The following is an 18,112-nucleotide window of genomic DNA, read 5'->3' on the forward strand; positions in this document are numbered from 1 at the left end:
ATCTGCAATTGGACTGAGACCATTGGGAATGTGGAAGCATCACAATACTTAAACATGTTATTTCCAAAATATGTTTGTGCTTTTCACATGACTTAAAGAAGAACCCAGGAAGGTAGATTGCAATGCATATGACAAATTCTTATTTGTAGTCCCATGATGACCATCAATTAGTTGCAGAAGGGTAGTGTTAGTAGGCTATTAACCAACAGTGGAAAATGGAAATGTCAGATAACTTTTGTAAAGTAAACAAGAACAATATTTAGGAGTGTCAGCCTTAGTCATGTTGCTGAATTAATTATTATTATTATTATTTTTTAATGAAGTCCAGGAGCCTATCAAGAAAGCACAAGTTAGACAAGGTTCTTTTCTTTGTTTTCTAACATCATAGACCCAGACATTGAATACATGATGATGACATGCAATTTGCGTACAGAAGGAACCAGGATAATACAGAAAACAAAACGAAACACTGCACTATCTTACTTTGATTATTTTATTATTTTTTTAATCTTCAAAATGTTCTGCCTTGAGACAGGAATGCATGATAGATAGAAATGGCTCAAACATCTTCACATGAAACACTCTTAATCAAAATTCATTCACAATTATTTTTCTAAAACATCTACAGTTACATAATCCCACCCATTTCCATCCATTATCACAGATTTAATTATTTGTTAAACAGTAGTTGCCAGCAATTGAAAGCTGTAAGGCTTTTTGCATATTAGTAGAGTCTTCTGAACTACAAACACAAGAATATCACAACTATATAACTCTCACTTTACATGGCAACCCCAGGTGACAGATGTTCCAAATGAAATGTGTTGCTTATGTGGAGTTCATAAAAATGACAGAGAGCTCCATGCCTCATTAGCTCTAAAATCCTTTTTCCTTTACTAGGATTATTTTCTAAACCTACAGCATATTCCTCATTTGGAACCACACACTTTGATGAGTTGATCTTTATCTTCCACTGCTGCTATTTGGCAAATTCGCAAGTCAGGCATACTAGAGCTCTCCAGTAAAACACTATGTACAGAGCACAGTTTAAACAGATGGGTTGCTTGGAATCCATATCTCCCTCCATCCGGAGGGAACTACTTTGAGGTTTTCTTGAACTGTTGTAAACAAGAGGATATTTTTATATATATATATGCGTGTATATATATATTTATATATTTTATATATAAATGTTCTAAATGTCCTTTGGGAGTCCATTTGTTTTTATCTTTCCAAATGATGACTAAATACCTGATCTGTAGCATTTCTCCTGAGAAGATACTAGTAAGGGAATGACAGTTTTGATGCACTTTGGAATGGCACAATCACGTAAACGCTTGCACAATTAAGACTTATGAACTCATCCAAAGTATCTAAACATGATATTCTAACTAAAAACTAAAATACCAGCACAATGCAGCAAGTTAAAAAAGAAAATTCTATGTAATCAAAATATAAACAAGTACATAGGAAATGGATATCTGTCAGTAAATCTATATCTTTTTAAAGTAGAAAACGTATGCACTTAAGAAAAAAACTGTAGCTATCTGACAAACTTCGTAAAAAAAATTACTTTCCAAATGCCAAGATATCCCGTAACTGGCCAGGTATAGCCACATGAGAGCTGCATGGCTTAGAGCAACCCAGGGAGAGGTTGTGGTGGGAGTAAAGGTAGAAAAAAAATCACAAAAATAGATCAGCAAGTCGGAGGGGGGAAAAAAAGAAAATCACAATCTAAATTACTGTATGCTTATATCACAACTGCTAAAGGAGCCAGGAAAAAAAAAAAAGAAAAAAGAAAAAAAAGATTGCAGTTTAATGATTTTTAGAGTTACCTCTAAAAATTAAGAAAAAAATTACCAACTTAATACACTAATCCCAAGCACCAATTTAATAATTTAAGTTAACTGTATTTATATTTATCCTACTAGTGATGGAGCAAGTTCTGCTTGAAGGCTTAAAGTTTAACTCTGGAGCCCATCTGAAGTCTGTGTTCTTGCCGTGCATTCTCTGCCGTTCACATCAAAGTCACTGTAAAGACTCTCTTAAGTTTCAAACTCTCTAGGCAAGCAATTCTCTGAAGAAAATTACATCCTACTGTTTAAATCAACTTTCTGGTCATGAAAAGTGAAACAGACCAGTAGTTCGTTAGTCTGTTATTAAATAGTCTGTAAAAATGGAACAGCTGACACTGTTCCTTGATAGGATTTGCCTTAGAACTAGCAGCACCCAGGGCAGACCAACTGTGAGCATGTCCAGACTCCTCTAGGAATTAGTAGTGTTAGAAAATTGCATATGTGTTAGATCAAGAAGGCATTGCCATACACGTGGCATCATTGCATTGTTTTTCCTCTATTTTTCTGATTAAGAAAAAACAAAGGAAAACAGCCCTACCAAGAACTTTTTGGTTTTTGTTTGTCTTCGCACCTGGAAAAAGCAGCATGGTACTCCTCAGCTGGAATTGCTCAGTGCTTCTCATCCATTCGGTTCTTTCAGAAAGCCCTTTCACATAGGTAAGGTGGTCTATTTCAGCTAATTCTTAGAGCTAACCTTTTTTCCAGTATATGTTTCATGCCACTTCCTAACAGCAATTTCAGTACTGAAATGGATCTATGATAATGTCCACTACTAACTTTGACCATATCATGACACAAACCATCAAAGCCAGGCCCTTGGGATGGTTCCACATATTGAACTGAAGCTCAGACTAAAAATCTCACCAAAACTCAAAAGCTGGAGTGGTCACCAATCTCAGCTACTTTTCCTTATTTGAACCCTCACCCTGTAATGAAAGCACGCACACCAAGGGAAAATAACAACGGTCTGAGCTGGGAGCATTACGACACCGGCGAGTTATCTTGCTGCTCTTCAGTGACTGTGGACTCGCTGTGCTCCTCGCTCGTTTCATTGGAGGGCTCCTCGTAGCCCGGCTCGGCAGGATCCAGGCTGCTCCCGTCACTTTGCTCCTCGCTTTGCTCCTCACTGGCCTCTGCGGACTGCTCCAAGTTGCTCTCCAAGGAAGCTGGAGAGCTGCCAGTTACACTTTCGTTTTGGTTCATTTCACTAAAAGGTTGTGGGAGAGGTGCAGGAGACTGTACAGCATTTTCACTGGCAGGGATGGGCAATTTGGTTGAACCGATGTCTACGACAATGTCATTTTGTGGTAGAGTTACCTTTTCCACGAGTTTCCATTGAATAATACTCATGTCTTTCCCTCCAGTTGAGATCAAGTGACCATCACTATGGGTAAAGCTGACGTTTGTCACATGACTACTGTGAGCACTGTATTTGTGACTCGGGGCCTATTGAAATAAGCAGGAAAGAAAAATCACAATCTTAAGTGGAAGAGCACAGGATATGGAAATCTAAAACTAATATCTTTGTTCAGCCCTTCAAAAGAGCCCCTTAGTCACACAGGAGTACCAACTTCCCCCCACAACACCTCTTCTCTTCTCAAGGCTTGTAAGTTGGGACAGATTTAGATCTTTATGTGAAAAGTAAAGGACTTTACACTAAGGCCAGACAAAGGAAAGTGTGACTATTGTTACGTCACTTTTGTATACATATAAATATTTTTTCACATAAGACATATTATATAAATATAATGTTTTCATATAATATTATATACTATAGATTAACTTAATTGGGAAAAAAATGTTTTTGTCCTGAGTACTTTATTTCCAAATTTGGCTGCCGGGTTCTAAAACAACTGGACTGGCAACATGTGTCTGGCAAGGAAAACGTCCCTCAACGCAAACATGCACATAGACCAGCCTGGTCTAGACTTACCTTTGGCTTGGAACAGGGATACTGAAAGAGATGGACCTTACAAAAGTCATCTGCAACTGCTATCACTTTTCGGTTATGGGATCTGACAAGGGCATTTATGTCTGTCCCATCTGATCCCTCAGGCCAAACTCCTAAGAGAGAGCAGAGCAGATATTTAGTGATGGTAGTTTTAAAAACTATTTAAAAGTATCCTTGAACAAAATTAAAATGTATAAAGCTGTGACAGACAAGCATAACAAAATGTAAAAAGTTGGAAAATGGAACAGGTGTTGAATTAAATGTTGCAGTAATTTACCTATCTAATGCTGTTTCCTCTGTCCCTGTCCTCCCAAACCCTTAGCCTTGGTCAGGATAGACTCTTGGGCTTGCAACTTTTCCTGTTGAAAACCTCAGTCTTGCTTAGGGCTTATTTTAACTGGTAGCTGTTAAATTAACACTTGGACTGATGCATAAACATTTTAAAAGCAAGACTGATGTTGAAGCATGGAACAAGCCAAGGCCATCATGCAGAAGTATTGTTTGTTTGTATGAAATCTGGAGCAATTTTTAATATTTGCATGATTCAAAGGAGATGATTGATGATACTTTGCACAGAAACCTAGCCTGTACAAGTTACATAGATGAAAGTGCTGTCAAGTGCTTAAGTACAATTCAATATGCCTTTAACTTAAAAAAAAAAAAAAAAAGAGAGAGAGAGAGAGAGAGAGAGAGACTGATATGTCTAGACAAAAGAATAACAATATTGCTTGGATGAACAGCCCTGAATAATTTGGGTATGGGGGAGGCTGTAGTTTTAACAAAAAAAATAAAGACCTCAGAGCCTCAGAGGTTCCCATTACAAAACCGGTGATTCACATCTGTGAGAAAGGCTGAATAAAAGTTAAACAAGGTATTATAAGATACTAACATATGCCAAAGATGCCAGATTTTATAGCTCAGACTAAATTTTTCTGACTAATCAGGGAGTTATGAGGAATTTTTCCCTTCAATTTCCCCCCAATTAAAAAAAATAAAAATGTGTCTGATTGACTGAGAGGGACGTCCATCATGAGATATGAAAATTTCTTCCTCCCTTATAGTCACTGGCTGTGGTAGAATAAAAAACACATAACACATGCTGATGAATATTTTCTACAATTACAAGCTGCCAGCATAGCACTGTCTTATCTTTTTCAAACGCCTTCTTTTTAAGCAAAATTGCAGATAACGTTTAACTTTAAAGTTGTTGTTTTTTCCCCATTCTTCAGCTGATGGGAGTCAGAACTTTATTTTCTCTGGAGTACCCAAGGCAGCTTATTACACTTGTAGCACTGCTAAAGACATAAAATGCTAAGGAAAATGTTTAGAAACATTTTAGTACTCTTTAACTAATAAAATCAATCTGAAAAATATATTAAAGAATTTTCAAGTAGCTCAAAATGAATGAATTCTACTTTCTCCTGCATTCCTCTATAAAACACTGTCATCAGACGTGAGTAATAAATTAACTTCAAATTAGTTTCCTGAAGTTTCAGCTAGCACCTTTGGCAGCTGTGCCAAAAAGCTATGCTATTTCCTCTTCTTTTTAATGTAAGATTAAAAAGACTAATATTCAAGATATTCAGCTGGGCAGCAGTAAGCCTCTCAAAAGAATTTGCTCAGAGAAAAGTGTGGAAAATGTGCAGTAAACAAGGGAGTGACTTCAAGTGCTAGGGGTGCAGAATGATGATACCACTATGCCACTGCAGTAATACTGGCAGCTATTCTCATCCCCACCATGCTCTTCCATCCTCTTTCTTCTGCTGACAACAGTGCAATGCTGGTGCTTACAGACATACTGCCACAGAGCTGAATCAGTAGAACATACATGTATAACCCTGAAAACCAAAACCCTATAAACATAACCTTCTCTCCTGAACATCAAAGTGAGCAGCCTGTGGCTTTGTTGGGTCGCTGAACCAGCTCACCCTAGAGTCAAGGCAGACTTCATCTTCAGGCACCAAGTATCTGCTAGCTTGACTTAGCTGCACTGTCTGATTTAGTGGGAAAATACTTGTCTTTGTCTGGGACCAATCCATAATTTTACAATTCTGTAAAGGGTGTCAGACCACCAGAAAATATAAAATTAAAGCACGATGAATCTTGGCTAGGAAGTTTAAATATATTCTGTTCTTCCCCAAAATAACGTCACATTAACCTACTTCATTCCCAGCTCCATTGGCACTTTGAAGATTTTTAGTGAACTTGAGACTAATTAAACTTAATCCAGAGTTAGGTTAGAGTTCAGATTAATCCAGAAAGGAATGCAGACAGGATCTGCAGACTTATCTACTCTTTTAAAACAAAAAGTAAAAAGACTTCTCAAAATGGTGATTATGAAAGCTGATCATCTCCAGCCTGGCTCCAGTCACAAGCAGTTACTATCCAATAGCTATTAAAGAGAGTAAGTCAATGACTCAGATGTGAAACTGAATTCTTTCTGCACTCCCACACCTTGTCTCCTTAGGTCAGGAGTGAAGGACGCTTCTGGAAAAGTGCTGGGACTCAGCTGCTTCCCTTATTCTCTCTCTTGTACCAGTAAATGTAGTGGTACAATTTCAGTAGCAACAAAGCTACCTTCTACTACCTCTGAATTTCTGGTAGATATAAGTACTCTGCATAAAATGTAAAATGGTATCAGATCCCAGGTTATGCCTGAAGGAATATTTGGTATATTTGCCTTACAAAGCATTTACATTCCTTCTAGAGAAAAACGTCACATTAACGTGGAACAGACCTTTGATTTTCATTTTATTGTTGCCTGAATTGTCTGATACTCTGCTTAGAAAAAGCGTTTGTGTTACACTGTTATTTCAGTTGTACCTCCACAACAGCAAAAAAACACAAAAATGACTACGGTGGACTGATAGCCTTCATCAGCCTAGGCTTGCATGTAAAGAACATCAGGAGGAAACAGCCATCCACTCTTGATGTCACAGACAGACTGAATAAAAACAAGCACATATGCAACCCAGTGCACAGTTCTCAGGCCAGTATTTTCATCAAAACAACACTAAACTCCAGAAAGTATTCAGCTCCAGAAAGCTGCAAGAGCTACCATCAGCAAAAGCTGCTTGAAATGCTTGGCCACAGTCTCAAACTGCACTACTGAAATCAGACCTGTGAGCTTCATAATTTTTTTTTTCTTTACATGTTAAAAATGTGCCACTAGGTAAAGAATCTGTTTTATCTTCAAAGCATTTTTGCTCTTTAGAAGCAGTGTGTGTTATTCATTCAACTATCAAAGGGCTGTCATGATTTTAAGTCACAACCTATAACTTATACTTGCATTATCTTGTTTCTATCCCAAATCAACATACACAAAGATCAATGTACCTGTACCATATAAGCACTTTAAAATACCAGCTTTTTAGTTTGAAGTCCCCCAAACTGGAAGCCTAAAATGATAGCAGAAAAATCAAATCTACACTTCAAGATTAAATATAAATCAATTATACACTGTCTGTAGAGCATCCACTGCTCTGTATCACAGACAAGTATTGTGGTCACCTCTTTGGGCTATCCCCTCTGTGCCAGAAAGAAATCACAAATACGCAATGTAAAGGGATGGCTTAAAAGAAGGTTACCAAACACTTGAAAGCCCAGCACACAAGTGTATGTTGTCCAATCTATATCTTTACAGTCAGAACGATTCCTGATTAGCTTGCAGCCACTTGGAATGTCCCCTGTAACAAAAAAAAAAATAAGTGAATCATGAGTTACGGCACGTAACTTTGGATTTATACACGTGGTCTTTGAAGATCCCCAAATTAATGGAGGTAGTAGCAAAATGGATCTTAAAACCAACCTGGAATTGCAATGTAGAGACAAAGATACACCATTACCATTATCCCAGACATCTGAAGCTTTGCTTAGTATCTAAAAACCACATTTACTTCTCATTTCCCTTTTCAGATCAGTGTACCTCAAGAAACATTTCCCTGCAGTTTGGTCCCCTACTATACAAAATGCCTTAATAAATTCTGTAATAGCAGAATGTCTATGCTCAGTATAGCTCCACCGATGTGCTAAAATTTAATCAAGCATTCAGGAAACTCTGCTTTTAAAACAGTGAGAAACTGCTGCCAGAGGAGTCTTGGACAGCTTTTCAATTGTAACTAGGAAAGGAAAGATTGTTTCCCAAAAGAAAGTCTATCTTTCAACAAACTAGCCCAATACTAATGGGTCACAGCTCTTTGCTTGCCTGTACAGGCGGTTATGTTGACCAACACTTTCTTTTGGTACATTCAGATACTGCACTATCCAGATTTGAAACCTAAGCAGTGAGAGGCAGAAAGAACATAGTAAGGAGCCAGATATTTAAACTGCTGGCTCTTCTTGCCTATTACAGGAAAAGAACTACAATCCTTTTGTTCTAGTTAAAACCATATAAAGAATATAAAAAGTAGTTTAAAACTCACTATGTAAGTTGAATTTGTGACATAACTACTATATATTAAATTCACCTTTTCATATATTAAAAAGACAAATGTGAAAATGCTATCAACACTAACTCACCGAAGTAGTATTATTACTTTGCTCAGTTTTCAACATCACCAGCCAAGATCAAGTTTAATAAAAAAAAAAAAAAAAGCAACCACACACACACAAAAGGAAAACACAAAAAAAGCCAACAGAACAGAACAGTGGCACAGACCTGCTGATTTTATTCCCCCCAAATAACTGGTACTGTTGACAGTAATTAGACAACTGTATATATTATTTTCAATCTACGGAGCCTTGGGCCAACATCAAAACGTAGTGCCACTTGCTCTGTAAATTCTAAGCTGTTAACCTGATTTATGACCTTGTAAAGAAGTAAGCTATATTTGGCATTGCCATTAGGTAATACACAGCTCTGAATAACATCAAGATATCAGGTTACAAAAGTTCAAATTAGTTCCTTTGTCAGGGAGCATTTTGCACAGTCTCGATCAAACACCTTCTTTTAAATATTGTGATAACGAATACATATTTCTGTTTCCAGTATATTTGATGTCATACTTACAGTATAGTATTTCATAGTCTCCTGAGTTTGACATTATATACTTGTTGTCTGGGGACCAATCAAGGTGTGTAATATAGCTGGAATGTCCCTAAAGAAGAATGTAGTAACAACAATGTGAAACATATTTTAAATAAAACAGCAACAGCAGTTACATCCAAAGGTGGGATGGTTAACAGGAAAAAAACACCTCCCCACCCATCCCCTGGTCTGCTACAATTCACTCACACTCCTTTAAAGGCTGCTTACTACCCAGTGCCATGCTTGCTAACAACTAAACAAACGCAGGCTGGGCACCCTGCCTCTCCCATGGCACGGCAGATTCCTCACTTGTAAACACTGTCGTCCCTCTTGGGCCACAGTATGATTTACTCTGAGAAGGTACACTGTTAAAATACTGATGACCTCATATTTGTATTTGCATTAAGAAAGTATACACTGCAGCTAAAAGAGAAGGGCAAGTAAACTTGCAAAGAATAGTTTTTTGACTCCTGCCAGAAAAGTGATGCATGGGACTACATTTTATTCCTCTATAAATTAAAAACAATTTTAATAAATGCATCCACATTCTGGTTATTTCTTTGCTTATCCTAAAAGCTTAGGATGCATTGATTAATAACCACGATGTAAAACTGCAAGACTAAGGTCCAGTGTTACAAGAACACCTTTATAAGCTTTTTGAGAGCTTCTGTGTCTTATGCTGCGTGCATGTTAATGCCAGTTTCAGGAGGAGTTCTACATATAGGCACAGGGTCACCTATATAATAATCAAAAAACGTTGGCCTGATTGCATAGTTATGCAATGCCACATGGAGTGCTAAATACCCATCTTTGTTTCTGAAGAAGCTAAATGCATCTGGATAGCATGCTTTTCCTGTGCATTAGTTCTTTTGCTGGTAGTAGCAACAGTAATAATAAAGAAATGGGAGCCTCCAGAGAAGCTGCGTGTTTCTAAAGGCTAGGAATGAGCTGGTTACTTATAGAGGGATGGATAGGAAGTGAAGAAATTGGACATCCATTTCACTTCTCTTCCACCCTTCCATTTCTTTTTACTGCTCCTCTCCTCCAGGCAAGACCATCCATTTTCCCTTTCCCTGCCAATCTGCTGGGCAACAACATGCCATCTCCATGACTGACAGCTGCCAGTTCAGCTCCCTTCCTTTCTCGGTGAGCATTAGGAAGACACTGTCCCTCCACTCCCCTCAAGACTATTGGCCCTGCCTGCCCCTGCCGTGACAGGCATCACACAGGACACAGGCTGGTCCAGTTGCCATGCCAGCCTCTTCTACAGCAAAATGCAGGAGATGTTGACTGCTCCCAGAGTTAGACACGGAAATACATCCAACCCTGTCTCCCTGTCACCAGGTCCTCTGTGAGATACTCCAAAAATATTTAGGAGAAAAGCTAGCCTTTAAGATTTATTCACTTATGAACCAGTCTGCCTCAAGCAGAGGAACTGTGTATTGACATAAGCGCTTTGCAGTCATAGGTAGGATATATGATATCAACAGACAAACTTGGTATTTTGAAAATAAATAATTAAATTAACTATTGGCTAGGATTCTTCCCCCCCCTCCCTGTTTTCCAAGCTTTCAAATTTGCAAGCTAACTCCAACATGGAAAAGAATTGGTCAGTCATTTACTAAATCCTGCCAGACATTTGGCAGCTGTTAAAATTCCTAAGGGTGGTGGGGGAGTGAACAAAGCAATTGGCCGGGGGGCTCCATGCTGGAAAATCCCTTCCAGCAAGCAATTGCTGAATGATGAGTCGGAACATAACATTGTCCGTGTTATTAAGAAGGACAATCCCATTTTCTATGAAAATGCTTCTTCAGTAGCCACCACTGATACAACGTTTTATTTAGAAATGGAAACGTCTTTCCATTTCTGTACCTTTATGTACAATGAACATAATTACATTATCGCTGGCAAATAAAAGTATTTGGTCACATGGAAACCCTCTCCTTCATTGCTAATGCTTATCTGCTTCAGACTGAAGTGGTACAAGAGTCAAAATGGCCACAGCCTACGGGATGGGCACACGACTTATTCAGGTTAAGCCTCGTGTTATCAGATATTTGCAGCCCATGTGGCTTTCACCCCCCAGCCCTCTTGGTAAATGCTGAGCACTTGCTTTTTCTTTGCTAACATATCTCTGATGTAAAGCAAACAGAAACAGCACTGGCTACCCTTGAACTGTTGACATGTAGGAAGTTCATAACCTAGCCCATACCTTCACATTGCTGTCTGCATAGCTGGAGCCCTCGAAAAACAGCTGCACAAGCCAAAGTGGTTGTTACAGCTAATCTGAAATTCCTTCTGATCACAACCACCACCACCCCTCACCACAGAGACACACTCATGGGTCAGGGCCTTGCCTCTCCAGGAGCCCTAGGAAGCCTCACCGTGACTGAAAGGGGATTTAAATATAACAGCAGGAATACAGCCCTTATACACAAGCTGATGTTGGTTCAGTAGATAAAATCCTTCTGAAAGTATTCAAACAATGTTTTCAGCTTGGAAGAAACAACCAGAAGTTGACTAGCAGAAGGACTGAGTCATACTACTTGGAGGTCACTCGCGAGGCTACTGGATGACAGAAGAACGCCAAGATGGCACGGCGCCAGCACCCAGGCCTGGGCCAGAAGAGCTCCAGGTCCCAAGCACGTCTAGGTGCCTCCCTGTTTCACATCAAGCCAGTTTTGGGCTGTCAGCGTGCCGGCGGGCAGCAGAGGGTGGGTGAAACCCGATCAGCAGCCTCGCCACACAGTCGGTCAGTCCGCGCAGGCTGCAAGGGCCAGAGGAGCTCTGCCCTGACAGAAAGCAGGCTGCTAATTTTGGCTTCTACATGCTGTCATTCAGAATGAAAAAAAATGGTTAACAGAAATCTGCTTTGAAGTATTAACCCTTCTGTCTAAGTATATCAATGCAAGTTTCTCCCAACCCAGTTTTTACAAACCCCCTCCACTGCCAAGGCAGAGGGACAGACAGACAGACATGTAGATGCTTGATAAGAGGCTGCGTACTAGAGAATGTCTTAAGGTGCATGAGAAAGAAAAGGATAAGGAAGAAGGGGAATACTCTTCAGAATGGTATAATTCAGCACAGCTTCACCATCCTCTGTGCACTGAAAACTGGCTGTTTATCAATATTCCCAGCTATTAGCTGCTTTAGAATTATGAGACCACTTATTACTCACACATTTACTGCTTTAATAAAGTGGTATTATCTGCAAACTAATTGTTCTCTGAAACACTGTCCTGCAACACAGGGGCAAGAGATCCAAGCATCAGTTTACAATATTATAATATGCTCTCTCTTGAATGAAATACATAGGATATACAGAAGTACATGATCCCGTACTTCTTCAAAGAACTCAGGGATCCTAAAGTACATAACAAGCTAGACATTACATATTTTAAGATTAGAGTGATTTTATCTTCTGTGGTTAAAAAATAAGTAATGGGGTGAAATGCTGTGTTGGGATCTGGCCAGTTGTCACCACTCTGGCTCGCCCCATACCACAACTGCCATCAAGGAGTCCCCAGAATGCCCAATGCTCAAGTAGCATTGGATAGTGTGGGGTATCTTCACCAAGTGCCCCCAAAATGAGAAATTTCTCAAAGTGCCACACGTGGCACTAAAGGACTTCCTAATGCCTGTTCACTTCTTCCCTGACAACTTCTGCTGCTAATCTTGTATCAAAGATTGAGAAGAAAAAATATATTACAAATTACAAATGAGGCTTATGGTCCCCTCACCTCCACTTTCAAATTAACCAAGTTCTCCTATTTTTAAAACTAAAGGAATGCAATTGATTATAAACACATGAAAACTGTTTTCAGCAGGAGATGTATTCTTAAAAAATACAACATTTAATATGTGAACCTATTCTTGTAACATCATTTACAAATCCCTCTGAGGTTCCGATGTTCATTGTGTACATGTTCCCACCAACCTAGAGAGATAGCTGGACTCAAGGCCAGGGTGTTACACAACTAAAAACAAAATGAAAAATGGATGTCCTTTTTGAACAGATCATTTTAGCAAAGAGAAAACATCATGTAAATGTGAGCTCTAAAATTAACTTCACTATTTGCAAAACACACTTATTTACCCCAGACCAGAAATTTAGTGGTATTATTTCAAATGCTGTAATAAAAATTGCAGCTGAAAACAGTACATATTTGCAACCTCCAAAATTGTATATTCTAACAAAATTCCATCATCTAATGCTATGTTGGTCCAAAAAATACTTTATCAGTAGTGCAAAAATATCTGCAAACAAGTGTAATATTTTCCCAGAAAGATTATTTCTGCATCTAGATTCAAGACACTTCTGCATCTTACTGTTAATTTTCCATTACAGAGAACAGTTAATAGTCTGAGAAATTATTCATATGTAATGCAAAAGTGTTCACCTGGCAACTAAGTCATAGTACACATTAGGTTGCAGTTTAAAATCAGCCAAATGCTGAAAAAGACATAAAAGATATAACCGAAACTAAAAATGGCAAAATATCAACCTAACAAGATACATTTTCTTTTTGTTACACTGCTTAACATCTTAGTATATGCATAACATCAAAATGCAATAACTGCTGATTATATTTGCTCCAAAACTTACAGTGCATTTTCCGTATCTGCTATACTTTCTTCCATTTTCTGTTACTATGTAGAGGTAAATAAAATTGTCATGGGATCCAACTGCAAGTAAGGTGCCATCTACAATAGAAGATCAGAATATTTGATAGAAATCAACAGAATGTTTATTTTCCAAATGTTAATTCAGATTTATCACCAAAACAATGTTCTCATTTAAGATATTGCTTACATGCTGTATTTAATGATACATAACTGTTTACATTATATTGGTTTTCAGTCAGTATCTGTCTACTTTGTGGCTAAGTTTTTTGGGCAAGTTCTTTCACCTCTGCTCTTTTTAAGTAAATGCCCAATGGACATGGTAAAAAGCCTCAGACTGCACTGTATTTCTGGAAATTGTTGATAGCAAGCAGGCTTGAGATTTCTGCATTACAAAAAACTTAGAACTATATTTATTCTGGAGTTACAGGATTTTTGGGGGCATGGTAGAAGGCAGATTGCATATAAATCTGCACTAAATCAGCTGTAAAGAACAAGTGGATCATTCAAATATTATAAGCGGTTTTCTAACCTGTATTATCTCAACTTAAAACAAAAAAATACATGGTTGAGAGTTGCCTTGAGTCACTGTAGTGTCAATGAACAATGGCGCTTTGAAATAAATTGCTGTGTTTAGCAGATGTGGCAGCAGCAGAGGAGCATTTTACTCACTGACATTGCACATTATCCAAAAGCAAACAAGAAACAGATTTACGAGATTCTTCTTCCACCCAGTTTTAACAGAGAGGAATCAGCCTCTGTGGATCTGTCATGTTACCTCTGAAGAGGAGACCCAGTACTGACTTGGCGTCCATGTAATCCCATACCAAGTCCTTAAACAGCTCTGAGTTTCAGACAGACCTACACTTATTTTTATGGTCTTGTATTAATAAACTTGAAAACTTAACTACAAAGTTTATTAATATATTGCTGAAATGCTAAGCTATTTACAGAGTATCTGGGTAGACGGCTTATTAACAGCTTTTCCTTTTCTGTTAACATGTCAACTATTTTAATTGAGAATTTTTATTTTTTCTGGGAGCAGAGCATTATTATGACAGCACTGATCAACATAAAGAAAAGGCTAGGAAATGAAACTAATGTTTGCAGTTACAAGACCCCAAGATTTAGCATAGAAAAACCAAATCTGCTGTCAAGTATTCAGGTATTATTATTGTTATTATTGAGGTATTAAGTATCTGATAAAGCAGTCTTTCCAAAGCTCTGTCTTTTCTAGTGACTGGGGAATAGTTTAACACAGCTTAACAGAACAGACATCTCATTCATCAGAAACTAAAACAAGCAATTATTCTGAATGTACAAGTCTGCCTACCTACTGAGTAGCGCATCACTGAGAGCTGCTCATTGCCATCAGTGTGTATTGAAACCAGATCCCTCGTTTCTGCATCCAAAACAAACCACCTGGAGAGAGAATTCCAGTGAGTATCACTTCCATGAGGAAAAAAAATTAAATAAGAGAAAGCAAAAGAGCAATAATCACTGATTTGCTTCATCTTCTCACGCTAGCCCTTAAGGGCAGCATAGTGAACATCTGTTTTTAATAGAATGCTTTTCTGGTTTTCAACACAAGTTGCAGTTAAAAATATATGTTAGATTTTAAATGCAGCAGGTTTTTTTTTTTCTCTCCCTTGAACACTGTAGTAATAACTTTAGTATCTCCTGGATGATAAATGTGTCACCAGATAGCTAACATGACAGCACCTTCTCATCTTGAAGCCCTAAAGGTACAGCTGAATTTTTAATCTACTACATCCTCCCCATTTTGAAGAATGGCTTTGATTTAAAAACTGATCTTTTGACTTTTATAAAGCAAAATTAAAAAACAAAAATACAAAGTAGAAGGGAATGGAAAACATTTCCATACTCATTCAAAACACAGAACCTATTCTATTTGGTATTATTTATTATTTAGCAGTAACTTTTATCCTGCAGTATTAATTGTGAGGCACAGGTGAAAAACTCATAGATGCTCAAAAAAGCCTAGTGGTCTGTACACTGAAACGGCCACTGACAGCAAACTGGGCAAGATCAGCAGAACCAGAGCTTTTTGTAAACTAAATCCTAAAAATACAGCATATATTACCAAGACAAAGGCAATTAAATTTAATTAGAAAAAAAAAAAGGTATATATAAAGCTATTGGGAACAGGCCACTGTTCTGCTGTGTATAACATACACTGTGACACGTATGTCACAAAAGCCTAAGATGTCAACATGGCTAAATACATTACAGCTGTCTTCAGAGTTTAATTTCTGTGCTTCAGACTTTGTATCTCAGCACTGCTGAAGTACATGATGGCCATGTACCCATCAGCAAACAGCAAGCTCAGACCGTGGATACGAGTCAGCCAATTCCATCCACCATCTAACACAGATACCTAATAGTAAACTCAAGAGAACAAACATATTGCAAAAGCTAGGACTGTCTAATACAGCAGAAACATATATAGCTGATATAACCCCCCAGGAGCAGCAGCACACATTGGTGTTTTCTATGGATGGAGATAAGGTTCTAGGTTGTGCTGATCCAGTGTCTGGCAGCCTGGTATATGAAAGTGGCCTGGTCCCAGTGGCTTAAGTGCAGCTTGTGGTTAGAGAAACACATGAAAGACATAAATTAAATAACATGCACATGAAAAAACAGCCCCACCTGGCACTCACTGTTGAGCAATCTACATGCAAGACAGATGGAGCCAGTGGAAAACAGCTCATCTGTTCTCAATGGACAGCAGCAGAAACCACACTCAGTGTTTCTCTGCTGTACTCCAAAATGCATACTTTTGATTTCTTCTAATCTGTACACTAAAGCTTTGCAGGTTATCTGAATGCATTAATAGTTGCAAGTTGCCATTCAGTTTAAACTCTGCCTCTGCCTTTGTCCCTGCCAAATGTTCCAGTAAAATGTTATTTCTCTTATACCCGTCTGATAACCATGCGGTTATTGAAAAACAAAAATGAACATGAAAATGGTTTGGCATGGAGAAAGAGAGAGACGCGTACCTATGCCATATAGATTGCTGCCAGTGGGAAAAAAAAAAAAAATCACTCCATGACAGCAAAACTGCTCTGGAGTTATATCCTGATGGAACAACAGAATTGTGTAGAACACACATGGAGGCATCACTGAGCTGACGGCATCTGTTTTTCAAGTAACACTAGAAGCTGGTCCGCAGCCACTGCGCTGCTGCCCCATTCTGACTTTGTTTTCCTGCATCCAATACAGCATGGAGACTCCTTACTGCTTCAGCCCAGGCAGGCAACACACCTTTTGTGCATGGACAGCAGACAGGGAGGTAGAAGACCTTTTGTTCTACCAGAAAACTTTGGTACTGTATGGCAAATCTGCCTATCTGTCAAGACTCGAGAACGTCATGCCTGTTTATTTCTTTTGAGCATTGTAATTTTGGTGCCTGGTGATAAGAAAACTAATTATGAACAAAGCAATAACCAAAAGCTGCCCTCTTCCACAAAGCGAACGGGTACCTCCTCTTCCCATGCCATGCTGTGCAATGAGGACAGTGATGACTCTGCACCAGGGACATGCCTCTCAATGCTGGCTCTAAGACTGGCTCTTTGGGTTCTTGAAGTTGTCACCTGAGCCAAGTAATCCTCCAGTAAACATGTTTCTTACACAAAATGAAATTCCAAAGCTTGGAAAAGCATGCAAAAAAAAAAATAATCCAGTGTACTGAACGCACAGAGGTGGTATCAAAAACAGAGTTTCTGAGGGTCCTAAGAGAGCATGCTGAATTCCATTGGGCAATAAAAGAAAGTATTTCATCACACTGGTCCTCCTCCAAAGTTTATTCTGAACAAAAGATACTATGAACAGTCTTAGCTAACCGTGGAAACAGTGCACTGTGACAATTTTGATACTAATTTAGGAAAGGAAATGCTGGTCACATCTAGTTCAGCTGTTTCTTGGTTCCTCCACCATCTGGAATCAGACATGCTCCCTTCAATCACCCAAACTCTCCCAAAGCTATGGCAAATTTTGTAATTGCCACCAAAAAAACCCATCTCAATGAAAGCTGTCTCCAGTCTAGCAACTACAGCCGTTCACTGGCATACTCCACACGTGCCCTTATCTCCCACAGTTGCGGTCCACCTTCGGACTGTTTTGGGAGAGAATCTTCCTCCCAGCATGAAAGGTATGCAAAATGCAAACAGCAGCCAACCCTGGAAATGCCACACCTGGCTGGGATATGTAAAGCTTGGCAGATGTCTCCTAACTCTCCTAACTCCTGATCTGCAGACCGGACAAAATAAGCAGTTGAATAGTGTTGTAAAAATAGCAGCTCTTTTACTTTTTCTGATTTGTATTGATTTTCTCACCATTATTATTGAAAATGACATATTTGACTTGTGAGCTAAATTAAACAAAACTGAACTTTCACCATGTTTATCTGTTTCTTGTCTTCCTATTCTTTTTTTAAAATAACTTATCTGAAAAATAAATTATTTATTTAGAAACAAAAATCCCGTAAACAACTCTTTTGGAAAGCAAATTCTGACCCATGACACAGACATTTATTACTGATAATTTACATCTGTGAATACAGAATTTGTCTGACAAAATCACCAGGGAAACAGTACTCTAAAATAGCGATACATTTTTTCACTAGGACTTGAAATT

The 18,112-nt window shown here is 38.5% G+C and overlaps 1 protein-coding gene across 10 annotated transcripts in view; it reads right to left on the bottom strand.

Moving 5' to 3' along the window:
- Positions 1–479: 479 nt before the first annotated feature.
- EML4 (EMAP like 4) overlaps positions 480–18,112 on the bottom strand; it is a 203,732-nt gene continuing 186,099 nt past the window's right edge. For all 10 annotated transcript variants that reach the window (XM_068676743.1, XM_068676742.1, XM_068676741.1 and 7 more), the window contains 6 exons: positions 14,790–14,878; positions 13,440–13,537; positions 8,816–8,903; positions 7,395–7,493; positions 3,790–3,920; positions 480–3,302 (listed from right to left, as the gene is read on the bottom strand). In XM_068676743.1, the coding sequence (XP_068532844.1) occupies positions 2,838–3,302; positions 3,790–3,920; positions 7,395–7,493; positions 8,816–8,903; positions 13,440–13,537; positions 14,790–14,878 (970 nt within the window). In that variant the 3' untranslated portion in view covers positions 480–2,837. The remainder of the gene's footprint in view (positions 3,303–3,789; positions 3,921–7,394; positions 7,494–8,815; positions 8,904–13,439; positions 13,538–14,789; positions 14,879–18,112) is intronic.

Source organism: Anas acuta, chromosome 3, assembly GCF_963932015.1.
Source record: "Anas acuta chromosome 3, bAnaAcu1.1, whole genome shotgun sequence".
Classification (NCBI taxonomy): domain Eukaryota; kingdom Metazoa; phylum Chordata; class Aves; order Anseriformes; family Anatidae; genus Anas; species Anas acuta.